We start from the raw sequence: 27566 nt of genomic DNA on the forward strand, positions 1-27566 counted from the left end.
AACATTTGATTTCCAATCAAATATAACTAGAAAATATTTAAACAAGTGAATTTTATTTAAGTGGTTAATACTTTCATGATTAAATCAAAATATGAATAGGTTATACCTTGTCGTATTATATTTAAGAGATAATACTCTAAAAGGCTCTTTTTTAGTCCCTGCCATCTGGCAATGGCCAGGGACTATAGTAATCGGAACGGATGAACTTAACATTAGTTGACCTGTCTGTGAGCTGTTTGCTACTGCCATTTGATCGAGTATAATGAAATTTTTTGGATAAATAGTCATTTACTATCTTATTTGGCCTCTTCCCGAGGCCAGAGGCTGAAAAACATATATTATTTTGGCTTTGTGTTATTCATTTGTTCATTTGGTGTTCATTTTTTTTGGACTTGTTAGACTAATGCTAACATTAGTCTACCAGTATAAAATGCTAGCTAGCTCCCGGGTATTGTCTATTGGAATCAGTACATCCTTCACAGCTTGGAATCGATACATCCTTCCTACTGTGACTGATGGGCTTTCTTGCTCTCTTGCCACCTGTTGCCACCTGTTGCTGCTTATTCTCTGAAGTTGCCACCTGTTGCTACTGTGTCTACTGTAGCATTGCTGCATGTTCCTGTGGTGTCTATGGAACCGAAGTCAAGTTGAAAGGAAGGGAATTGAAGCTGGAGAGAACAGATGAAGCTGGAGAGAACAGAAGAAGATTATAGAAGAAGAAGATCATAAGGGAACTGAAGCTGGAGTGCTGGAGAGAACAGATTATCCTAGAGTTGGACCTCATTCTGGTAGAGACCTCGGGTATGCCGGTGGGCACTGAGTTGGCAGGGGTGCTTCAAACCGGCTTCCTATTAGACCTTCACCTTCTTCACACGGCCATAAATAAGGTACGAGATAGCTTCTTATATAAGCCAGCTTCCATGAATTTCAAGCATATGGCGAGCGTAGTTCATGCATTAGTAGAGGCAGATGGATGACTATGAAGGACATACCTCCATACAGTATTAACATCCTCCATACAGCATAAACGTCGACTGGCATAGATTCCCTCATTCCCACTTGCTTGGGCAGCCGAATACGAAAATTCAAAAGAGTAGGAAGGGCTCTGCCTCCGACGCGGGCATCTGCCTCAATGTTCAGGTGCTCAAACCGAACTTCTATTGTTTGCATCGCAATCCCAACTCTGATCCCAACTCTGTGCAACCGAAAAATTGCCTCCATCATTGCAATTCCATGACATTAGTATAATTTCATCATTGCAAAAAGCTCAAACTCGACGACAGATATTCTGCTTTACCTGTCAATCCTCTGTTTGAGCTTCGTCAAAGAACCGCTCATTCTCCACTTCGGCCACCTGCAGAACTCTCTCAATGAACCTCTTGCGAGTGTCATTGGAAAGCGTGGTGACATCCACATCGTGATATTTGAAACTCTCGGTCTCTGCAACTTCGCTTAGAACAGACTTCCTCAGCCGATCATAAGTTGGGAGCTTCTCAAGAGCAACCCATTTGAGGGCATCTTCATCGTCCTCTGCATTGATGCTCCTTCTACTGAAAGATCCAGATAATGCAGTGTCTTCGCCACTCCATGCACTGCTCCCAGTTCGCCACAACCCCCCTAATTCCAAACGCACAGGCACGACCATGACCTTGCAAGCCTCCAATCCCTTCAACAACTTCTGCAAGGAAACCTAAGAAAAGAGCATTGAAGTCACTAGCATGGACAAATATTTGAACGTCCTCATCTAGCTAGAGGTGGACAGAATGAGTCAAGCAAACAGATGCTTCATTTCGATTAAATGAATTTGAAAGATGGTTTACATGATAGTTTAAGAGCGCATGTAAGGTGACACTTGGTATTCATGCGGTAGCATGAAGTCCAGCTGCAGCGACTTTTATATTTTTATATATTCTAATTGTCATATTATTTTATTTAATAATTTTTTATATAACTTTTAATTATTAGTTTTTTCTTTTTATTACCACCTGGTAGCCTGTTTATTACCACGTCCAGTGTTGTTCTCTTCTTTCTTTTTGGAATACATATTTCTGCAAAACCCAGAATCGAGGTCAACATTTACAAATTGAACGATTTTATCTGTTTTTGTCCTGATTACAGCAAAATACCCATTTTTTTTGAGGTTCGACTACGCTATTAAAGTAGAATAAGCAGAAAATGGGGAAAAATAAGTTTGGGAATGCAAGGCCTTGATTGGGCTTGAATGGACTTCTGGTGGCTCTGATGTGTCTGTGCTTAATTGTACTTGTCAATGGCTCTGGTGATGATTCAAGATGAAGGTTTGAAGGGAATCAAAATGCTTCAATCCCTTCAAGTGTTTTTGCCCCAAGAAAAGATACCGCTGATGCAAGAAAATCGATCTGGAATTTGAGAATTCTGTATGCACTACCATCTTCCCTCATTGTTTTTGCAATTTTGAGCAAGCCCAATGTTCTTAGATATATGGCCCATCCAAGCCCTATAACAGTCCAAAAAAAAATAAATATCAATTTAACATTAATTTAAATGAGAGTGGCGCTTACCTAGCCCGATAAACATGTAATTAATTAACCGTTCAAATTGAATGAATAGTGCTTACCTGTTTACCTATGGTCGAAGTAGGCTTACCGCAACAAGGTTTTGGGGATGACTCTGCACCCAACCATAGGCTCAATTCTGCAACGTCTTGCTACAACTGGCCACCCCCGAGCCCTCAATCAACGTACTGCTGCCAGTGACTCCTAGGTCTTAGTATACCATTCTCCCAAGAGAATGAAAGACAGAATCTCGGAAAGATGGAATGCATGAATGCCTCTCATCTTCCTCGCCATCTATTAAATAGAACAAACATTGGAAGAGGAACCACATGCACACACTCCATGTGTCTCATGCAACTTTCTTTTGATTTCTTTCTTTTTGATAGTTTCATTTTCTTGTTTTATTTCCTTCTTTTTGATAGTTTCCTTTTCTTGTTTTATTTCCTTCTTTTTGATAGTTTCCTTATTCTTATCTAAAGCTTTAGTATGGTTATTACTATTTTTTATCTTTATTATTTTTATTTATTTTCTTGTATTTTAAATATCATTTTTAACATTTATGATGTATTATTTTTATTATTTATTATTAAGTGGTTTATTATTTATTATTTATATTATTATTATTTATTTTGTATTATTTATTATTTTTATTATTTTTATTAAGGGGAGGGATATTACAAGCCCCAACTGATCAGGATTTCACGGCATGATTAGAAAACAGGCTTTAAGCAGTAGCATTTGACCGAGTCTACGCATATACAGAGGCGGTTGAAGAATCATAGCGTGCACTAGCACTTCGTCCAACACCCTTTATTATTATATCGATATCCATAACCTATTTAGCAAGTGGTTGATGATTCGATTCATACCCAATGGACTCAGTTGATCTTGACCCAGTTGGCCTAGAAGTAGCAGGGGTTTCACCACCCTCAGTGTTAGGGGTAGAGGCACCAGAAGCGAAGGAGGAGAATGAAGCAGTCCCAAAGCCAGTTGACCTCATTCATTGACCCGGAGCAGCACCCAATTCAAAGGCATCACTAGCATCAAAAGAAAAGGTAATAAGGGCATAGGCAGGAACAAGGACCGTAGAGATCTATATAAGTTAGTGTTATTTTGGTCCCGCTTGGATGGTGAATATGGCGCGTTTAATGCTTTGGAGACGTAGAGCTTTCGGGTGACTAGCGTTGTGCTTTTGGTCTCATGAAGGCTCATTCGTTTGGAGGAGGCAGGACTTTATGTTCATCTTCGCATTGGCCCTTATGTTTGCGCAGAATGGAATTTCGGGTATATTTCCTTTTGACTGATTTTCTGCAAGGTCCTCTCTACTCAAATCTATCAGGTCTTTATAACATTGGACACGAATCTTTTGATATATCCGCAGAGGCTTTCCAGTTTCGTTGAAATATGTTCCTGGCATCAGTTTCAGAACAGATAATGAGCCTTTCAAGGTTGACCTCTATTATGAAACTAGCTCATGAAAAAGATAGAAAAGATAGATCAACGCCTTAGAATTCAACCTCTTTGAGGGGGCAACCTCCTTTACATTACATAAATGAACAATTCTTGGATGATTCAAATGACAAAACCTCCTTTCTATATATAGGACTGTAAGGAGTCACAATATAACCCAACCGACCTAACAATAATAATATAAAGCCACAAAAATAACAATAGAGGGATTCTATGGGGCACAGTAGTAACAATATGGGGATAATAGGGGCACAACAATATTAATAAGGGGTACAACTACAATAGTAATGGGGCAATCACTAGTATTATAGGGACCCAACATGCCCCTCTCCTTCAAAAAAGCGTTGTCATCAACGCTTGAGAAGTTCTGGATGCTTCTGTATAGAATTCTCATCCTCCCATGTGGAATCTTCAGCGGATAAGTTCTTCCACTTGATAATATACTCCGAAATTGATCGATTTCGTAGCTGTCGAGTTCTTGTTTTTGTGACTGCTTCCGGTTCCAATATAATTTTTCCTTCCTCGTCAAGTTCTGGCAATATTGTTTGAACTGGGAGCTTGTCGCCTATAACCTTCTTTAAACATGAAACATGGAAAACTGGGTGCAATCGAGAAGCTGCAGGAAGCTCTAATTTGTATGCCATAGTACCAATCTTTTGCAACACCTTGTATGGACCATAGTACTTTGGTGATAATTTATTATCCTTCTTAGCTTGCTTGAGGGACATTTGCTTATATGGTTGTAGCCGTAGGAATACTCAATCACCTACATCAAAACTTCTTTCGCTACGATGTTGATTTTCCTGTTGTTTCATTCTATTCTGTGCCAACACGAGGTTATCCTTTAAGAGTTGGAGGACTTGTTGTTGATGTTCAATGTGATGTTCCACTGCTTGAACCTTAGAATTTTCTCTTAAATATGATGTGATGGATGGTGGCTGATACCCATAAAGTGCCATAAATGGGGTCATTTTTGCTGCTGTATGGAAGGAAGTGTTATACCACCATTCAGCCAGAGGCAACCATTTGACCCATTGTGTCTATTTATCAGATACAAGGCAACGAAGATATCCTTCCAAACATTTGTTTACTATCTCAGTTTGCCCATCAGATTGAGGATGATAAGATGAGCTATGAGCTAACTGAGTACCAAGACAAGAAAATAATTCTGTCCAAAAATTTCCAGTGAAAATGGGATCTCTGTCACTTACAATAATCTTTGGGTTTCCATGTAGCTTTTGAATTGTTTCCATAAATGCAGTAAAAACTGTACTAGCTTTAAATGGATGTGATAATGCACAAAAGTGTGCATACTTGGTAAGTCTGTCAACTACCACCATGATGACACTCTTTCCCTCAGACTTGGGTAAACCTGTGATAAAATCCATTGAAACCTTCTCCCAACGTTGGCTTGGAATGGATAAAGGTTGTAATAGACCTGGTGTCTTAATTGTTTCAACTTTATTTTGTTGGCAAACCAAACATTCTGCCACAAACTTTTGAATATCTGATTTAAGGCCATCCCAAAAAAATTCCTTCTTAACCCTGTGGTAAGTTTTTAAAAATCTTGAGTGCCCTCCTAAGGGAGAAGTGTGCAATTCCATAAGAATATTTTGTTTTAGTTGGGAATTCTTACAGAGGTATAAGCGATCTTTGTACCATAACGAATCATTTTGCCAGCTAAATGTATCAGACATACTGGAATCTTGTTGTAACTTTCTAATAAGTACCCACACTTCTTCGTCATTCTTCCATTCCTCCCTTGCTTCGTTTATCCAATCTGGTTGGATAATAGAAATGGCGCACAACAATGCTTCCACATCCTCATCCTTTCTTGAGAGTGCATCTGCCACCACATTTTGCTTCCCTTTTTTGTAGATGATTTCAAAGTCATAACCCAACATCTTTGTGACCCACCTTTGTTGCTCTTCAGAGGATAATCTTTGTTCTAAAAAGTATTTAAGGCTATCATGATCCATTTTTACCTTGAAGTGTCTTCCCATTAGGTAGGGTCACCATTTCCTAAGTGCATGGAGTATTGCCAACATTTCCTTATCATAAATAGCTTTGTGTAAAAACTTTCCCTTGATTGGACGACTTTCAAAAGCAATGGGTCTTTCATCTTGCATTAAAACAGCACCAATTCCATTTCCTGAAGCATCACATTCCACAATAAAGGTTTTTGTGAAGTCCGGTGTAGCTAAGACCGGTGCTTGGCACATTTCCTCTTTAAGATGTTTGAATGCCTTTGTTGCTTCTGGAGTCCATGAAAATGCATCTTTCTTCAATAATGTTGTTAGAGGTGCTGCTATTCTCCCATAATTCTTAACAAACTTGCGATAATACCCTGTCAACCCGAGAAATCCTCGCAGATGCTTTATGGATGTGGGAATTTTTCATTCCTTAATGGCTTTAATTTTGCTAGGGTCTACCTTAACTCCTTCATGAGATACAATATGACCCAGATATTCCACCTCTTGTACTCCAAAGAAACATTTGGATCTTTTTGCATATAATTGTTTCTCCTCCAATAGTTGTAGCACCTTGTCAACATGTTCAACATGATCCTTCCAAGACTTGCTGTAAATTAGTATATCATCAAAAAATACTAACACAAATTTTCTAAGGAATGGTTTGAAAATTGAATTCATCAAACCTTGAAATGTTGAAGGTGCATTGGTAAGGCCAAAAGGCATGACCAAAAATTCATAATGACCCTCATGAGTTCTAAATGTTGTTTTCGGAATGTCTTCAATCTTCATTCTGATTTGATGATATCCTGAACGAAGATCCAACTTGGTGAAGTAAATTGATCCATGCAATTCATCCAGTAATTCATCAATGACAAGAATGGGAAACTTATCTTTAATAGTGAGCTTGTTGAGCTCCCTATAATCCGGACACATGCGCCATGATCCATTCTTCTTGTGCACCAATACGACTGGAGCAAAGTAAGAACTTTGACTTGGTTGAATTATACCAGCCTCTAACATTTCTGCAACCATAAGTTCAATTTCACTCTTTTGGGCATAGGGATATCTGTATGGCCTGATGTTTGGAGGAACACTTCCTGGAATTAGATGAATAGCATGATCATGATCACGAATAGGTGGGAGACCTTTGGGAGTCTCAAATACCTTGGAATGATTGTCCAAGACTTTTTGGAGATCTGGAGAAATAGATGATTCCACTGTGGATACATCTAGTGAACATAATTGTGCAATTACACCTCTTTGTTCCTTTTTTAGAAGCTTTGTCATACCGTTAGAGCTAATTATCTTTCCCGGTTTCCCTGCAATACCCCTTAATTCAACTTCCTTTCCTTCCACAGAAAATTTCATGAAAAGTTCTTGAAAATTAAAAGCTATTGTACCCAAGGATTGTAGCCATTGGACTCCTAGTACAACATCAACACCTCCCATTGGAATGGAAAGCATTGGGCTAGTCAATACATATTCTCCCATGGATAGCTTGATATTATGGCACTTTCCGAGCAATTTATTGTTCCTCCATTTGCAACCATCACTTGACACTCTGGTGCTGGATATAAGAAGCAATTCAATTCTCTTGCTACCTTACAATGAATAAAATTGTGGGTACTTCCTGAATCAATCAACACTATTACCTTTTTCTTCTTGATTTGTCCTTCTATCTTGATGGTTTGAGGAGTGGTAATTCCCACCAATGCATTACAAGATATGGTCGGATTCATTTCTTCTTTATCTAGGCTTTGTTCCTGGAGTATATCCTCTTCTTTTGACCTTTCTTTCTCCTTTTCTTTTTCCTCTTCACAATCTATGTAGAATAATTTCTTCTCAGCACACTTATCATCTTTAGTGTATTTGCTATCACAACTGTAACAAAGACCTTTTGCTCTTTTTTCTTCCAATTGTTGTGGTGTCAACCTTATAGGTTGTGGAAGACTAACGGCAACAACACTTCCGTCTTTATAGTTGTGAGCGGTATGCTTCCTGGTTACCATAATTTTGCTTTCCATTTTTCTTGCTAACCTGAATGCCTTCTCTAATGAATCATGTTCCCAAAGGCGAACATCATGTTGGATATTATCCTTTAAAGACCCTATGAACACATCAATCCTATGTTCTTCTGGAATATCTTTTACCTTTATGTTCAATTTTTGGAACTCCTCAATGTGCTACATTATTGAACCCTTTTGTTTGAGACTTATCAATTGGCTAAAAAAAGTGTTGCTTTTTGTATCCTCATAATGTGCTATCAATTCTTCCGTTAAAATTGCCCAAGTGATAAATTGTTTACGAGAGCAAAGCCATTGATACCATACAAACTGATTTGATTCCAAATATAAAGTTGCAATACATACCTTTTGTGTGTTTTGCACATTATTGAGATCGAAAAATTGCTCCATCTGTAATATCCATGTTGCGGGATCTTTGCCATCAAACTTCCTCATATCGATTTTTGGAATATGGTGGGTCTTTGATCCAACATTAGAGTCTATGGAATCATAATTAACATTTATTTTGTTCTCATCATGAGTTTCCTTTACTACCCTTTCACCATTAGTGACCCTTTCATGTAGCAACTTATTCATATTTATCTTCAATTCTTCCATGTCTGTCTTCAAATCTATCTTCAAATCATCCATCTTAGCTTCCACGTCATTCATCTTAGCTTCTACACCTTTCTTTAAACAATCCATCTTAGCTTATACGCCTTTCTTTAAACCATCCATCTTAGTTTCTGTTCCTTTTTGTGCAAGGGACAGTTGTTGCACTTGGTCTTGTAATTTTCATATATCATGTTGCATTTCTTCCTCTTCTTCATGAGTCATGCTAGAGCCTTCAGGTTCCTTACTAAGTGTTTGCATTTTCTTTCCTCGGGGCATCAGTTACTGATAATAATGCTCTACTATGCCCTTTGAATTCCTTCAAAATAAATTTTCAAACCAAGCTTAAGCAAAAATTTAAGAAAATCTACGCACCTTTTTTCACTTTGTAGGAGCTCGATATTTCCTTTGATGTATCTCTGTACTTTCCAACCATCTAAATCTGAATTTTTGACCTGCAGTAGCCCTCTGTGTCCTCTTTCCAATGCCACAAGTCTGACCCAAATTGGATTCTCTAAAGAAGAGTTATGCGAAATCTCCCACAGTGACTTGATTATAGACTAGTTCAGTAGAGCGAACTTGTACGACGTGCCACGAGTCACCGTTTCGACCTTTAGATCTGAAAAATGCATACAAGAAACTATAGTCCGTCCTCTTTCTGTACCTTCTTACGAAATTTCAATTTGATCCCCAGAGAGAAAGTTATGATGCTTTTCCCCAGGTCACCTGTTTGGAATGTAATTCAAGAGTCTGCAAAAAGACCAACTTCCTCAGATCATATCTCCGCAAATATAGTGCGAACAGCTCTGAAATTCAGACTCGAGTTTCAACGCGATTTCTTTTCAAATGGGTTTTTTTTTCAACTCCTGAAATGTCGCAGAAAAAAAGTTATAGCGAAAATTCCACGATGACCTGTTTGGAGCAGCGAAACCCTAGAATCCAAAGCTCTGATACCAAATGTTATGAAACCAGCTCATGAAAAAGATAGAAAAGATAGATCAATGCCTTAGAATTCAGCCTCTTCGAGGGGGCAACCTCCTTTACATTACATAAATGAACAATTCTTGGATGATTCAAATGACAAAACCTCCTTTCTATATATAGGACTGTAAGGAGTCACAATATAACCTAGCCGACCTAACAATAATAATATAAAGCCACAAAAATAACAATAGAGGGATTCTATGGGGCACAGTAATAACAATATGGGGATAATAGGGGCACAACAATATTAATAAGGGGTACAACTACAATAGTAATGGGGTAATCACTAGTATTATAGGGACCCAACAACCTCTATGAATACCCTTTTTTTTCTTTTGAATTCTTATGGTCATTGCAATGTTCTCTCAACTGTCAGTGTCAGTGAGTCACATGCTTTCAAATCATATCATTCTTGTTACATTTTATGATTACCCGTTTGGGTATTTTACAGAATGCAATGGAAGGTTTCACAAGAAAGGTTGTCGACATGATGAAAAGTGAAGGGCTATTTGAATCGCAAGGTGGACCAATTATTATGGCCCAGGTATACTTTGATCCCTCATGGTAAAATGTGTTAAATTTTGATTGGTAGTCAATTGCTTGATTCATTATATTTGCAGAAAAGAGTGATCCGCATGGATAGTTTGAACTTTGTATATACTCATGGTTTGATTTCCTAATATAATGACTAGTGACAAAGTGTTCTTACAGGTAGAAATGAGTATACAGGTAGAAAATGAGTATAAACCTGAAGAAATGGAGTATGGGTCTGCTGGAGTGCAATATATGAATTGGGCTGCTCAGATGGCTGTGGGAATGGATACGTGTGTACCTTGGGTTATGTGCAAACAAGATGATGCACCAGACCCTGTGGTAAGCTCTGTTATCAATACCCACTTATATGTTTATATCATAATATCTTCATCTGGGCACTTGGTGACTCCTGTCTTTGGATGAACTTGTCAAATTATAAGAAAATGTTGCACCAATTAAATCGATAGTTAGCTTTGCATATTCACTCTGTCTAAAGAGGTCTTTGACTGATTTTTGGTGCTGCAATCTCTGTTCTATTAAGTTTTAACTATTCGGAGAAGACCTGATCACATGTATTCGGGGATAGTTGCCATGTAATAGATTGTGGGGTTTTCAGGGTCCTGCACTCTGTTTTTCTTTTTCTTGTAATAATCCATGTAGTGATATCTGAGCTTCCACTGTTTTACCTTATTTCTTGTTTAATATTTGTAACAGATAAAAACTTGCAATGGTTTCCATTGTGACAACTTTGTACCTAACAAGCCAACAATGTGGACGGAAGCCTGGAGTGGCTAGTACTGAGATTATTTTGAACTTTCTTTTAGCTGGTGGAATAACAGCTTCCATTACATCACATTCAAATTAATTTGGAAATGCGTCCTTCAATAAACTGATATGATGAAGATTCTAGGCTCTGCAGTAAAGTCTTTATTGCAACAAATTGAAAAATGCAGATATGCAGCAATGTTTATAATCAGTTGTAAATGTAATTTGAACTTATAGTATCCGAAACATTGTCTCTGATTTTCTAGGTATACTGCATTTGGAGGTGCAAGTCCTCGTAGACCAGTGGAAGATCTGGCCTTTGCAGTTGCTTTTTAGTGAAGCGTGGATCTTTTGTAAACTATTACAGCAGGTGGGCCTTTCATTGCAACCTCCTATGACTATGATGCACCCATAGATGAATATGGTAGTGCAGAGTTGAGAGAAGTTTTTTCAGGACTTGAATGTCATCCTTGGGCAATCTATAAGGTTATCTATTTATTTGGCAAGGGAATTGAATTCTGCTGTAATGCCTTTTCTGTTCTCGGGCTCAATATAAAGCAACTGCAATAGAAAAAACATTGTCAGAAGATTAAAAAACAACAGAAAGCTTGAATTACTGTTCATTTGCTACAATGCGAATTTCTAATGCTTGCCTTTTCCTTTCAATATCCAGCCTTGTGAATTGTGAAATGGATTCTGACCTTTGGAACACAACCTATTGCTTTCGACTCTGTCTTTGGCAGGGCTGATTAGACAGCCAAAATGGGGTCATCTTAAGGAATTACACAAAGCCATAAAGCTCTGTGAGACTGCTTTAGTTAGTGGTGATCCTGTTGTTACGTCCCTTGGGCACTTCCACCAAGTAAGACTTGTTTTCTTTGACTGCACTATACATATATATTTTCGGTGTAGACATAGAGAAGTTTCTCCTACTTTCTTAAAGGATGCTATGCAAGACAGAACTGACTTACGTGTTGTCTATTCAGGCTTATGCATATTATGCAGGAGCTGGAAATTGTGCCGCTACATTTCTTGTAAATTTTGATTCAAATAATGTTGGGAGAGTCATCTTTAATGGTCAGCACTATAAAATAGCTCCGTGGTCTGTTAGCATTCTCCCTGATTGCAGAAATGTGGTTTTCAATACTGCAAAGGTGATAAGCTTGAGTTATTAGAGTTGTGATTCTATCTTTTTTTTTCTATCTTAAAGCATTACGTCTCATGCAACTTGTTAAAGTTGATGCACAAACCTGGAGTATCCGGATGTTGCAAGCTGTTTCAAGGTAATAATAACTGATTATGTGCACCAAACAATTAATTAAGTTCCCCACTGGTCTAGCTGATAGTAGACAAAAGAATGCGTATCTGATTTCTCAGATAGCAGTTGATAATAAAACAGAAAATAATCATTCTGTTTCTGTTATATTTTTTCTGATGCCTGGCTTGCATGTATATTGTAGCATGTCACATCTCTGGAAATTGTTCTGTTTTCTAATTCAGCATTTATTTCCCCATCCTATATACATAGATTTCTGTTTCAGTTTCCAATAGACATAGATTTATGTTTCAGTCTCAGCATCTATTACTGTTGAATTACACATCGCTAGTCTAACCCAATCCTACTATGGGTCCGGTCCGAGCAATTGTTATGTCTTTCCAGCGGCAAGAGGCAACATCATGAAGCGATTGTTATGTCTTTCTTATATGTTTTGCACTCACTCAAGGCAGGGACTTGCTGCGCAGCAGCCCTCCTTGTTTTCATATAGAAATGATGCATTGATTTTTCATAGCTTTTTGTAATTGTTAATTTTTTTGTTAACATCGTCTCGTTGCACTATAAGTCAAATGTTGAATAAACTATATCTGGTCATATTATATCTCGGAGATAACACTCTAAAAAGTTTTTTTAGTCCGTGGAAATAATGCATTGATCTTCACCATAGCCTTTTGTAATTTTGAATATTCCTTTCGAAAAATGTACATCATTGAAAATTTTTAGTTTCATGTGGAATCTTTTATCATGAGTTGTGGAACTTACAAGAGTGGTTTTCATTTCCTTCGTAAATGTACAAGTGTTTCAGTAGTTAATCTGATTGTTTGAATAGGAAAAATACAAAGGCAATTTTCTAAATAATATGATCATTGCTTTTATATAGTATACGTGTTTTATTATGTCGGTTGAAAGTGGGATATATTGAATTTTATTTTGTCAAAATCTACTTTTGAAATTTTTAAACACACTCTATAACTTTTATTAAAGTTTAAAAAAATTATATATTAAATTGAATATTATTGAAAATTAAAAATTAAATTTTAATTTTTTAAAATGATTTTTTTAATTGGTTGATGGGTATTTTTATATGTTTTTAAATTGAATTATAAGATATAAAATTATATTAAAAAAAAAATTATTGGCCTAGTGTTATGACATTGCACAACATAATGCCATGTGGATAGCTCTCGGTCATTTTTTATGCAGAAAACTATTCACAAGATTAGAAATTTCAAGTAGAAAAAAACAAATGATTTATTTTGGTTTTTTTATTAGTCATAAGTATTTTTGCTTGCTTCTTCTATTTCAGTTCATTGCTTTCTCAATTTAAATTTTCTAATTTTAAAGATATTTCTAATTACATTTATTTTTACTTGCTTTTTCTATTTCAGTTCATTGCTTGCTAAGTTTTGCTATAAATAACTTTGGTTGTCAATTACATTTTACTTTTTACATTAAAAAAAATAAAAAAAAAACAACATTTAAATTTTATTTGTTTCATTAATTTTTGGCCCTTAATATATATCTTTCTCCTTAAAATAAATCTAATTGTTATTTTTTCTTATTCAACTTTTTTTGAAATGATTCTAATTTTAAATTACTGTGTAACTAGGATGTCCTAGTTTTTTTTTTTAAATCATCTCATTAATATTTAATATAGGAGGTGTTATTTATATTTTGGAGCATTGTGGAAACTTGTATGATGGGGCAACACATGAGTGTGGCTTCATGAGAAATCATTTAATAAGCGATGCGTGTATTGACTCAATAATTGAAGCTCGGAACAAGTTATATACAGATCTTTGCATCATGGCTTCTATGACTGCTTATGAATATGCAGATCTTTGCATCATGGCTTCTATGACTGCTTATGAAAATGAACGGGTTATCAGAAACAAAGTTACAGAAGATTGGAAGGTATTGTTTAACATCAACACATTTAAAATCTAATCTAGATTATTCATGGAAATCTCTATTGTATTTTATACATGTTTCAATCATATCTTGCAAATGCATTTCGTGGAGTTCTTCGACGGTTGGAATCGTATGCAACACTCTGAGTTCTTTAAGATATTATTATTGGGTTATTGTAACATATAATTGATTTTTTTTAATTAATTTCGCTTTCATTAACTTAACATGGAGATTGACATGTAAACAATCAAATTACTTAAAAGAATAAATCAACAGAAAGTATTTATATTATTTGACAAAGAAGTATATGCCTAACTGATAGTCATAGCCTTCACAGGTAAAGAACCATTTGATGCAAATGACTGGTTAACAGACAATGATATTTCAATGTATGAAACTGGTCAAAGCTAGAAGGCTCATTTTGGATTTCTGAAAGCATTAGGTTACACTAATTATTTAAAAAAATAAAAAATTATAATCATAGAAGTTCTAAGATGTGGCCTGATTATAAAAACATCCTGAAAAACATTGGGCTTCCGTTTGGGAGGAAAATTGGAAAAATTGAAAGTTAATAAAGTTTCTCTCTTTTCATTTAGTAGGTTTAATTTCCTAGTTTTTAATTTTAAAATAGTTTTACACTTTATCTAGTTTTTATTATGTGTAATATATATAAAATTTAAATATAAATTTATTAATTAATTAGTGGATTAATTAATAAACATTTAGGATTATTCCCTATTTATTCCATGATTCTTTTAATGAAAATAAATAAATTTAATAGTTAAATTAACTAATTATTTATAAACAATTTATCCCATAAATTTTTATAAAATTTACCCTTATTTTATTACTTGTGAAAATAAATAAATAAACGAACTTAGAATCATGTTAACTAATTAACGAACTAGTTATTAGTTTTATAATAATTCTATAATAATACAAATCTTTGAGTAGTTTTAAAGTATTAAAGAAGATATTAAAATATTTAGGTTTTAGGTTCTGAGTTTAAGTTCATTAAAACAATTTAGTTAATTATAAAAAGATTTATTTATTACAAATAAAAATAATAATGAATTGATTTAACAAACTAATTATTTAATTAATTAATTAATTAATTAATTATATTCTTTTCTCTGTCTCTTGGTCTAGTCAAATGTAGTTGTTGCCCAGTCTTTTGTAGTTGCTTCCTTGGTAAAAAATAGTTGTTTTTATAGCCGTTGAATGATCGATCTCTCTATTTAACTTGTTGCCATGATCTAATTCTTCATCTCCTCCTGACGATGAACCACACTTGTTGATTCGAAAAGCGTCGACAAATAAATTTCGATGTGATTATTGACCAAAACCACCCTAATGAAATTGGAAAAATTTATTAATGTTCCTACTAATATCAGATTTGACAATTTTTGTTTCACTTTTACTTTTTTATTTATATATTTTAGATTAACCACACGTTCTTTCTTATAATAAAATGAAAAAATAGAAATAATTTCCTAAGTTCAAAATTTTAATATTTTGGTTTATTAAAAAAAATAATATACATGTAAAAATTTGTAAAATTATTTCTATATAAACCATCTTCAATACATCAACAAACTAAAACTAAATTCTACATGGTCTAAACGAATCTCTACAAACCAATCAAAACCCATGTTAGATAAAACCTCTACCTTTCAATAACCAATAATAATTTCAAAGCTCAATTACATAATATGATGGAGAATAGTACGCTACTTGATAAAATCAATAAAAGCTGATAAGTCCAACAAAATTTACCTAGTATCACTCTATCGTCCTTCCCATCAGTTGAAAGGAATCTCTACGAACCGATCAAAACGCATGTTAAATAAAACCTCTACCTTTCAATATCCAATAATAATTTCAAACCTCCATTATATAATACGATGGAGAATAATACGCTAATTGATAAAATCAATAAGGCTAATAAGTCCAACAAAATTTACCTAATATCACTCTATCATCCTTCCCATCACATGATTACGCATAATGTAAAATAGAATTACCTACTAGTATCATTCCTCCCATCATCATTACATGCGTAAAAACTTGGGTAGATCTTAAAATCTATTATACAATTTCAACAAATTCTACTGCTCGTGATTATGCTGTTTCATTATAATGTGATAGCATTTTCCATTATCCTTTTTCATGATTGATAGTGTAAATGTGAGTAAGGATCGATTTAAACGATCTATACATATTTTATTCACCCGCCTCCGCCTTCCATCACCCTCGGCCTTCTCTTCCGCTTTGGCTGCTTCAGTCAGCTATGCTTTTTGAACAGAACTCTCTTCAACTGATGCAGTATTTTCTTCTAGAATTTCAGAAAGTGCCTTCTTCCCTACCCAATGATTTTACAGCTGTTTTTTTGAACAAAGGTCGCTTTGGCCGGAGTTTGAGCTATAACTCTTCTTTTACAGGGCACGGACTTTTCGGGTACTTCGGCAGCATCTTCCTTGGGTTTTCCGCTTCCTCGGATTCCACCGAACCGACTCTGCTTCGGGCTCGAAGACAGGCGTCCTTACACTCTATTTGTCTACAGATTTCGCAATGATGCCGGGACTTTCATCGACTGTGATTTCGGCTGGGGGAATCTTGTCAGCAGGAGCGTCTTCGACAGTGGTTGTTGGGTCGTGGGTTCGATCTGGGGAATCTTGTCAGCAGGAGCGTCTTCGACAGTGGTTGTTGGGTCGTGGGTTGGATCTGGGGAATCTTGTCAGCAGGAGCGTCTTCGACAGTGGTTGTTGGGTCGTGGGTTCGATCTGGGGAATCTTGTCAGCAGGAGCGTCTTCGACAGTGGTTGTTGGGTCGTGGGTTCGATCTGGTTAACATTCGCAGCTTATCTACGATATTCACCTTTGTTCCTTTCAAATCAATCTAGTGATTACATGCGGCTCTTTGCGAATGCAGATTGATTTTTCGTTTTTATTGATTTTTCGTTTTTATTCAAGGAAAATCATGTTGGGTAGAAATTTTTACCTGTAGTTTGAACATATTTTAGTATTTTAGCTTCGGTAAAATGTTTCTGATCTGGAACTATTAACGCATTCTTTTCCAATTAATCTAGTGATTACTGGCTGCTATTTGCTAATGAAATTGACACTTCCTTCTTACTCAAAGAAAAGCATACCATCTAGAAATTTTCGCGAATAATTTGAACATATTTTAGTCCCCAAGATGCTTCTAAATGCTTTTAGTCCCCTGATTGATATACCTCGACACCGTTCATATTTTGGTAATTAAGGATCTATATATAAAGCTGATAAAGCAATTAGCTGTGCAGAAATCCAATGGATCAGATCAGCAGCTTGATCGCTCGGCTTGTTTAGCAGTGGAAATCCTAAATTACAAGTCTCCCGTGTGAACTATTTATACTAAACACCAAGACGCGTTTGCGCTTCTCTCTCCGTGATTTGTGAAAGACGTTGACAATAATAAAAGTTAGAATACCCCGCTGGTATGCGTCAGCGTGAAAGAGAATGACGTGGGAGGTATGACGATGAGGCGGTCAAAGATATTTCGTAAAATTTTTCAAGCTTCTCCAATTAAGGTAAAGTTTATAATAGAAACTGGCACTCAAGCACTGATAAATTTTAATAGGTACTGGTGATTATGTTTATAGATTTTTGTAATGGCAGGAAACAAAAATTAGTTTTCAGAAATAAATATTGATATATATACAGTCATGTTTATAGATTATTGTAAATAAATACTCATTTATATATTATAATCATGATCAGGGTACATTAGAATAAAAGTGTATTTTTTTTTCCTTTTATAATGACAATAAAATAGTAATGAAATTTAATTACTAAAATAGTTAGGAAATCTAATTATTGTGAGAAAGGTTTTTAAAATAGTTGTATTACATTTTTGTAAATATAACATATAAAATAATGATTAATAAAATAGGTTTAATGCAAAATAGGTTAAAGCATTAAAGATAGATGAAATCAATTTCATATCATTCATAAATATAAAGTATTAATAAAGAAAGAGTATTCACTATCATCAAAATAACATTATTTTTAACCAAAAAGAATTGATTTTTATCAAAATATAAAAAATTATCCAATATTTTTATGATTGCAAAAACAACATATGTATCAAATCTGTAAATATATTTTTGTACACAAATTATAACATTGCAAATGATTTTATATATTTCAAATCAAATTGAACTAATTTAGATAAAAAAATATGTTTTGAATTTCAATGTAATAAATGAAAGAATTGATAAATCCTTAAAAAACTATTATTATTTATATGATATATTTACATTCAAGGAGTAGTATGCAATTATCTCATTGTTTATCAAATTTAATGATATAATGGATTAAAAAATGAACGAAAATATATGATAATGTCATTTATCTCATTGTTTATCAAATTTAATGATATAATGGATTAAAAAATGAACGAAAATATATGATAATGTCATTTAATAAATGTCGGAGGATTTCCATATGAAAATTTTCTTCAAACATAAAGATTTCTATTTTTATAGTTGAGGTTTCAATGCTGTATGAACATTTTCTTCACCATAAAATTAATTTGTATTTGAAGGTTCAAAAATCGAGAAAGAAAAGAAATAAATTTAGTGATTTACTTAAAGTCATGCAAACTAATTTTCTTGATGTTCTATACATATATTTTGTGAAATAATTATTTAATATAAAAATTATTATAAGATTTATGAAATTTAAGTCGAACATTTTAACTTTACCAAGATATAATAAGACACAAATTTGTTTCTTTATTTTTTTTTTTTTTATATAATATTTGTTGATTTATTTCTTAAAATAAACGAGAATTTTTAGAAATATTATGTAGACATTATAACTATTGAATTGGATGTTAAATTATTTATAAATACATCAATTAAATTAGATATCATTTTGGGATTCAATTGCGTTAAGTAAGTCATTCATCTATCTAATATAATGCAATGCGAAAACCCCCAATACTTAATTCAAAAGAGTGAAGGGAACTCTACTTGAATGGTTCATGAGGCACAATACTTGCTAAGGTTTGGCAAATGGGGTAGCAAGCTAAGTGGGCTTGATTGTGTGGAAAAGTCCATAGTTAAGCGCACTTGAGCCAGAGGCAATCTGGGATGGGTGACCTCCCGAGAAGTCTTGGTTACTGGGTGCAAGCCCTAGAAGTGATGATTGACGCTATGTGATTCATTTCACTAGTTTCAATCCCACTTCTTCACCCCTGTGAGCATCACCCCCGATGCAATGAGTGCTAAGTGGACTATTCAAAAATCATGAGCAATTAGTCAGTTATGACTACCTCTCACGGAAATGGTCATAGATGAATGACTTAGTTAACACAGTTGAATCCCAAAATAATATCTAATATAATGCACTGCAAAAACCCCCAATACTTATAACATCGATTATATTTTGAAAAGAAACATTTGTAAAAACATACAACTATATTTCTAAATTTCTAAACTATTATCAATATGGATTATTGAAATGAAAGATTAAAGGATAATTACATATAAACATTAAATACAAGGCATTTATATCTTAGTTATGAAGATTTATTATAATGATGTAAGGAAACAAATTATGAAAAATCATATTGAAGACCTATAAGGGAGTTGTAAACAATTGAGAGAAAGTTATATTGAGTGTCTTATACAATATTTTAATGTTCAATATTTCCATATCTTCATCATTTTAATGTAAGAAAACTATTTATCCTTTGTTGTTATCCAAAAAAGTGACATGACAAAAACTCTAAACATTTTCTCTTAAACTTTTTCAACATTTCCGTATAGTATATCAAATGACATTAAAATATTAAAGCTTAAAAATATTTGTGCCTTTTTATTGATTCACTAAATTTTTTCAACATTTCCGTATAGTATATCAAATGACATTAAAATATTAAAGCTTAAAAATATTTGTGCCTTTTTATTGATTCACTAAATCTTGATTATGAGAGTTTCTCCATGAATGAAGCAAGAAATGTCTTTTACAACACAAAACAATAATACGAAACCTATCTTCATATGATGAAATATTGGCATGTTATATTCACTATTCCAATATGTACAATAGATTATGAAATAGAAATTTCTATGCAAAATATCATTAACCATGTTAAAAAAATCAAGTTTAAGGTGAAAAGCATTAATTCTATTGATAAAAATATCTTTGAATTGGCCTATTTTATAAAAGGTTCATTGAAATGTAATATATGGTTAATGAAGAGATAGAAAGACACATGTAATACATGGTTAATGAAGAAATAAAAAGACACAGAGTTCTTTTAATTATGAGAATTGGGGAGTTAATTTTTTCCACCTTGTAAGTGAGTTGTGTTTTTTTGTAAAATAATTTTTAATACGTATAAATTGATAGAATGATTTGAAATAACATGTTATTGAGTAATTTCATTTTTTATTTCAAAAACAAATTTATGTTTTAGTGATATTTAATCATAAAATTGGTTAATAATTTTATAATAATTTTTTTGAAATATATATATATATATATATATATATATATATATATATATATTTTAGCGACATTTAATCATAGAATTTGTTAATAATTTTATAATATTTTTCCAATATGATAATAACATTAACAAGTACAATATTATTGCCTTAATTTAAATCAATTATAAATATATATTTTCATATTAAATACAATATATATAAGCTCACATTGTAAAAATGTTCTTATTTAATATTAGAAACATTGCATTTGTCTTTTTTTCTTATTATTAAAAAAAAAAAAAAAAACTAAAAATTTGAGAATTTTGATTTTATGTGGAATTCCTTATTAGTTATAGAAATTGTAAAATATTTCTATAAAAAAAAAATCTTTGAAAATTTTAATCTCATGCTGAGTTTTTTTGTCATGAATCATGGAAGTTTTAATAGTGATACCCATTTCCTTGAAAAATGGATTAATATTTCATTTTTTAAATAGTAGGTATTTTAATTATTTGAATAAGAAAATGCTAAAATTGTTTCATTAATATAACTATGATGGTTGTTTTTGTGATATAGTGTTTTCCCTCAACTTTAATTTAGTCTTATTAATTTTTAACATAGTCTCACAAAAAAGTATTGTTATTGTTACAATTTATCATTTTAACATGTTATAAAAAAGATTCCATGTCCAATTTTATTAGTTTATATTATTTGGCTTACTTAACAATAATTAAAGTGTCATAATTTTCAATATATTTAATTTTAATTTTGTAATAAAAACACTAAACTTTAAAATATCTTTTTATGTAAAATCATAACCCATAAATAATTCCTCTAAACTAAAATTAGAAATTATATCATTTTCTATTAACCCAGTTCCATTACATATAATAAAATTCATTATTCTTAATTTGAAATTATTAACCTTTCCCTTCTCATTATTACATAACAGGATAACATTCACACTTCTCCTATCTAATTTCTATTATTAAATGGTGTAAAAATCCAGGACAGACTTAAAGTCTACATTTAACCAATGTCCTTCCCTGACATAGTGTGACACTTCTGAGAAGCATAAATCTTAAAACTTCTCAATAAAAGACGGTTTATTTTTTCTGAAAAAAATCTTAAAACTTCTATCCAACTAATTATTTCCTTCCCATTATTACATAGTCCATTCACACTTCTCCTATGTAATTTCCATTATTAGATGATGTAAAAATCCAGGACAGACTTAAAGCCTACATCTAACCAATTTTTTATACGGTTCACCATTGTCCTTCCCTGAGATAGTGTGACACTTCTGCGAAGCATAAATCTTAAAACTTCTATATAAAAGACACGGTTTATTTCTTCTGAAAAGAAATCTTAAAACTTCTATCCAACTAATAAAAGACAGGGTTTATTTCTTCGGGAAAAAAGATCTTAAAAAATCTAGCCAACTAATTATTTTCTTCCCATTATTAGATAGTCCATCGTGTGATACTCCGAAGATAGACCTTAAAACCTTCACACAAGCCACTCTCAACAGAGCATATAACAGCAAAGTTCTGATCAATCAATCCTACAAATTCAACTTATGCTCTCCCACCATTTCATGCTTATAACATGTAAAATCCAAAAACTTCCGGGATTGAACAATTCAACATGAAAAACCATAGAAAGCAATTAGCACTCGCATGCTTGATAAACACAATCTACATGTAATTAATATTAATACACATATCATATCGCTTTAGGCGAGATCGCTGATCCGATCGGTAAGCTTTCCACATGTTTAATTTTCCCGAAGCTGCGATGCCTGAAATTAATGGAAGGGATGAACTAAACTGATCGGATCCACTCAGTACATAATCACTGGCTAAACAGTCTATAAACAGTTTACTACAATACTATTATATAAACTTCCTAGATCAAAACTCACCTCCCCAAATGATCCATACATATATTTTATTCATTTACTCTCCCTACCCATTCATTTATTCTTCACCCTTACCCTCACCCTCACCCTCGGCCTTCTCTGCAGCGGGAGCTGCTTCAGCTGGCTTTGCTTCTTGAACAGCACTCTCCTCAACTGATGCAGTTTTTTCTTCTGGAACTTCAGCAGGAGCTTCTTCCTTGACAGATGATTCTTCAGCTTTTTCTTCAACAGCTGCCGCTTTTGGAGTTTGAACTACAGAAACTTCTTCAGTGGGCTCGGCTTCTAATTCGGGTACTTGGACAACTTCTTCCATGGGTTTTGCCGCTTCCTCGGATTCCACGGGGACCGATTTTGCTTCGGGCTCGGAGACAGGTGGCGTGACAGTCAATTCGTCTTCAGATTTCTCAACGATGGCGGGGGTTTCATCGACTGCCTTTTCGGTTGCGGGAACCTCCTCAGCAGGAGCTTCTTCTTTGGTAACCTTTTCGGTCGTGGGTTCGATCTCTGTAAGATTCACAGCTTCATTTGCGGCCTTCACTTGTTCTTCGCTTGCAACTAATCCAACGGGCGCTGCAACCTGCAAAAAAAATCCATGCCCCGACGACAAATGGATCAGCATAGTTCGCTGGCGGCAGCACAATCGGCAAAAACAAATGGGCAAAAACTATTTTGCAAGCTCTGGTGAATCTAAGTGATCAGGGTAAAAAACCATTTACAAGCACTTGTGATTCTAAGTGATCCGAAACAATTTTTTGTAAATCTAAATATCCAAATTCAATCCCAAACATATCTCACCAGGGAAACCCAAAAAAAATTGACAAATCCATCCGCATAAACATAAACAAACATGCAGAGATTGATTGATATACCTCAACGCTGGCCATATTCTGCTAATTGAGGATCTTTATACAAAGCTGATAAAGCAATTAGCTATGCAGAAATCCAATCGATCAGAAGCTCGATTGCTCGGCTTGTCTAGCAGTGGAAATCCTAATACAAGTGTCCCAGGTGGACTGGTTGGGCTATTTATACTACAACCCAAGAAGCGCTTGCGCTTCTATATGTAATTTATAATAAGGTTGAAAATAACAAAAGTTAAGATGCCGCCAGTATCCGGCAGCATGAAAAAGAAAGACGTAGGCGGTATAATGATTAGGCGATCATATATTGGAATACCAGAAGGAAATATGTCCTGTGAACAAGATGATTCTATATTTTCCCAAGGTTTATAGCAGCCTGCCAACTTAATCACCTTGATCCTAGGCCAGAGCAGCCTGCTTATTGGATGGAAAAAGAACTCTGGATTTTAAAACTATGGGATAGAAAATAATAATTAATTTAGAATGGAAAGCTTATTGTTAGAATTGTATAAATATAATGTTTATAGGATTGTGTGAATATAATGTTTATGAGAGGAAAGAAGAATTATTAACTTAGAATTATTTGATGGAATAATAATGATCAATTTAGAATGGGATGCTTATGGTTAGGATTGCATGAATGGAATTTTTATTAGATAGAAGAAGAATTATTAATTTAGAATTATTGGATGGAAGAACAATGATCAATTTAGAATGAGATGTTTATCACAAGGATTATGTGAATGGTACGCTTATTGGATGGAAGAAGAACTATCAACTTAGAATTATTGGATGGAAGGATAATGTTCAACCTAAAATGGGATGCTTATCGCTGAGATTGTGTGAATGGTATGCCTATTAGATAGAAGAACTATCCACCTAGAATAATGATCAACCTAGAATGGGATGCTTATCATCTGGATTGTGTGAATGGTATGCCTATTGGATAGAAGAAAAACTACCTACCTAGAATTATTGGATGGAAGAATAACGATCAACCTAGAATGATATGCTTATCATCAAGATTATGTGAATAGAATGTTTATCACTAAAATTATGCTTGTCACCAAAATTATGTGAATGGAACGTTTATCACTAAAATTATACTAAACTCTATAAAACTTAGAAGCTACTTAAAATAATTTTAATTCTCTTAAAATAATTTCAATCCTCAACCATTTCTCATAAAATTTAAACCTAATTTAAATTTAAAAAATAAAAAAACTAAACCTCATACAAACCAACAATTTTACACTCAATACCATCCCAATTTATTTTTAATAAAATTATAATAATTCCCAACCATATTCTAATTCAAATTCATACCCCGACCACTTCAATTTTCAAGCATCTATTTTGAACCCAATATTTTTCCTTTTTTGTTACTAGACTGAACCTAGGCCAGGCCACAACTCCCGTTTTAACTGATTATTTGAATTTGAATGGTTTTTTCAAAACAAGAAGTTTGACGTGGCGTCTGCCCCGTGTCAGAGATCTCCTTCCGGAAATACGACGCGGAATTGTCTTGGAGTGAGCGAGCTGTCCGGCCGCCATGGGAAAGCTCCTTGTAGGTCCCACCTGGGCGGCACGACAGTTTGGCCGGCCATCTCTCGGAACCATACCGCTTATTCAATGCTTGCGCATGGCCAGCTGGACGGCACGGGGTGGGCCCACAGCACAGCTATTTTTCCCTTTATAATCATGACAACCATAGTTTCCTCCGTTTGTTTAAAAACAAATTCACCAATTACATATTTCATAGTTTATTTCACTTTATGAATCCGTCCTTTTCGCAATAGGACACACACAAAGTGATGACTTTATGACGTGGCAGCTTTTTTCCATATCACATCACATCGAAATTTGGGTTTGGGTCTTTTTCTGTTGAGAGAATCTTACTCTGTTTTTGGCTCCTATCAATTTTTCGGTTGGTTAAATTCAAAAGGCTCTCAATGGGCTGCTGACAAGTTACGTGAGTCGGTTGGCTTTTGTGTGTTGGCTCATTGGAATCGCCTTTGTCGTCCAACAAATCGTTGGTTTTTGTAATATATCGTGTTACACATTGATGTGATAATTGCTTTATTTCATCTTATAATCTTGCATCTAATATTTGCTTTTGTGAGGTTGGAATAGCAAGTAAAGTTCAGGTCTCGTTTAAGGAGGCGAAAGATTTGTTTGGATAGTCAAAAGTGGTTGGAATTAGGACAAAAAAATTCAAAAAATCTTGTAGATGCAGTGCTTGTGTTTTGATGGTGGAAATAAATTCAACACCATCAAAAACGTCTAAAACACCTAAAATTTTGATATTTAACAACTATAACTTGGATTTACAAAAATCCTTGCCAAATTTTTTCTAAATATGATCGGAATTTCCATAACTTTCGGAGCAACTCCTCGACCTCGTTAAACTACGCGTAAACTTCATGATTACAGTTTATAGGTAATAGAATCGCATATTTTTTTACAAGGGAGTGTTTTCCCTTAAAAATATTCACTTATTTTTATTTATTATTTCAAAAATTTTAAAGTATTCTAAAATTGTTAGAAGCAAAGATATAATTATGATTTTTTAAAATATTGAGAAAATTTATTTTAATTTACCTGTCAAATCAATATTAAAAACAGTTATCATTTATTATTATTAATAAATATAAATTTGCTCATCACTATTATTGCTGGAAAATCATGTAATCTTTTATTACCTCTAATAATCAATAAAAAAAAATGTTGCACTCTTGTTAAATACATATGAATCTTGAGCAATTAACTTATTTTTTTAATATTAAAAAAAAAATTAAAATTAAAATTTCACTTGGGAAAAAATATTATACACTTTATTTCGTATTATTACTTTAACTCTTACAGCAAAAAATTCCTACATCAAAATAAGAATAATCAATTTTTGATTGTTTAGTTGGTTAGGTTCGGTCATATTTATTTCGAATTTAAATATAAAAAGAATTAAACTAATAAAAGTGATCATATTCTCTTAAAAACATGGTTATGAATTTGCAATAAATTTGTTGGACGATCTAACACAAAGCAATTGGGTGGGACAGATTACCCATTGTCTCTCTTCAAGTTGATAGAAGAGTTCCAAAGAAGAAATGCTTAAGACAAACAGCCTTTTAATGAATATATATATATATATATATATATATATATATATATATAAATAAAAATGAAGAAATAAGTTGAGGTTCATGAACAATGTTTTAAAATATTATTTTTAATTGTGTTAAATGATGTTTTATTATTATTATTTTATAAATAATGTTTATTAAAAATTAGTATAAATTTATTTTGAGTATTGATTTAGTATGTATTTAGAGGAATCAAATTTCTTTAAATTTGAATGAATATGTAGTGGTTATTTTTCTTTGTAATATAATATATAAATTATTGATTGTTTAAATTGTATTTTTTAATATTATATAAAGTACGTAACTTAAATTTGTAAGTCCAAAAAATATTTGTTGAGCTTTAGAAAAAAATGACAAAAAAAAAAATATATGTGATTAATCCTAAAGACAAATTTACAATATGGATCACAAAAGTCTCAGATCTAACAAAAAAATATATATCTAAAAAAAACACTAAAATGTAAAATAGTGAAACTACTTCAAACCTTTTAACCATAAAAACTTAACTTTTTGCAATTGCTTTATATGATAACATTTTTTTTTGCTTTATATGATATACACATAATTTTTTTTTAAACAATATATAAGATAAACATAGTTGACATTAAAATAGTTTACATAACATGTGTATTGAGACATTTTATTTATAGACTATATTGTCCACATTAATTTTTTTTTGTTATTAATATATTTTTAAGTATACTTCAATATTACTTAATCATGAATATTAAAATATTTTATTGATGATGAACATTATTTTTTTTAATATTATAAATATTTTTAAATGCTACACATTAATTTTATATTAAGAATGGCATGAATTGCGCCTCTCTTTTATAATTCTTGTTATGACATACTTGATGTTTTTTGTTGAATTGAGTCTTTTGTGATCCATATCAAGTTTATGAGAAATTCTTCACCGTAAATCACATGATATTACATTTTTCGACGCGTTTCGAACCAACCAGTGTGGTTCATCCTCATGACAAGTTGAAGAATCAGATCTAGGTTGCATGTTAAATAGTCAGAGCAGAACATCCAACGGCTATATCTTACCAAGTAATGGCTAAATTGACCAACTAACGGCTATATTTGACTT

The 27566-nt window shown here is 33.2% G+C and overlaps 1 protein-coding gene and 1 pseudogene across 2 annotated transcripts; one reads left to right on the plus strand and one right to left on the minus strand.

The window, feature by feature from the left end:
- The first annotated feature begins 1798 nt into the window (after positions 1–1798).
- Positions 1799–12104, plus strand: LOC149240057 (beta-galactosidase 5-like; annotated as a pseudogene). The gene is made up of 9 exons (XR_016245969.1): positions 1799–1845; positions 3741–3818; positions 3916–3982; positions 10028–10120; positions 10306–10449; positions 10825–10904; positions 11142–11299; positions 11619–11737; positions 11862–12104. The product of XR_016245969.1 is annotated as a beta-galactosidase 5-like (transcript).
- A 10122-nt stretch (positions 12105–22226) lies between these two features.
- On the minus strand, positions 22227–23504 carry LOC149240058 (uncharacterized). The gene is made up of 2 exons (XM_089373623.1): positions 23334–23504; positions 22227–23041 (listed from the first exon to the last, which is right to left on the minus strand). Exons 1-2 carry the CDS (start codon positions 23346–23348, stop codon positions 22523–22525), a joined length of 534 nt encoding a protein of 177 aa, XP_089229749.1. The 5' UTR covers positions 23349–23504; the 3' UTR covers positions 22227–22522.
- Positions 23505–27566: the final 4062 nt, after the last annotated feature.

The sequence above is a fragment of the Pinus tabuliformis genome, chromosome 8 (assembly GCF_031772625.1).
Source record: "Pinus tabuliformis cultivar Carrire ecotype Pingquan chromosome 8, CPIR1, whole genome shotgun sequence".
Taxonomy (NCBI): domain Eukaryota; kingdom Viridiplantae; phylum Streptophyta; class Pinopsida; order Pinales; family Pinaceae; genus Pinus; species Pinus tabuliformis.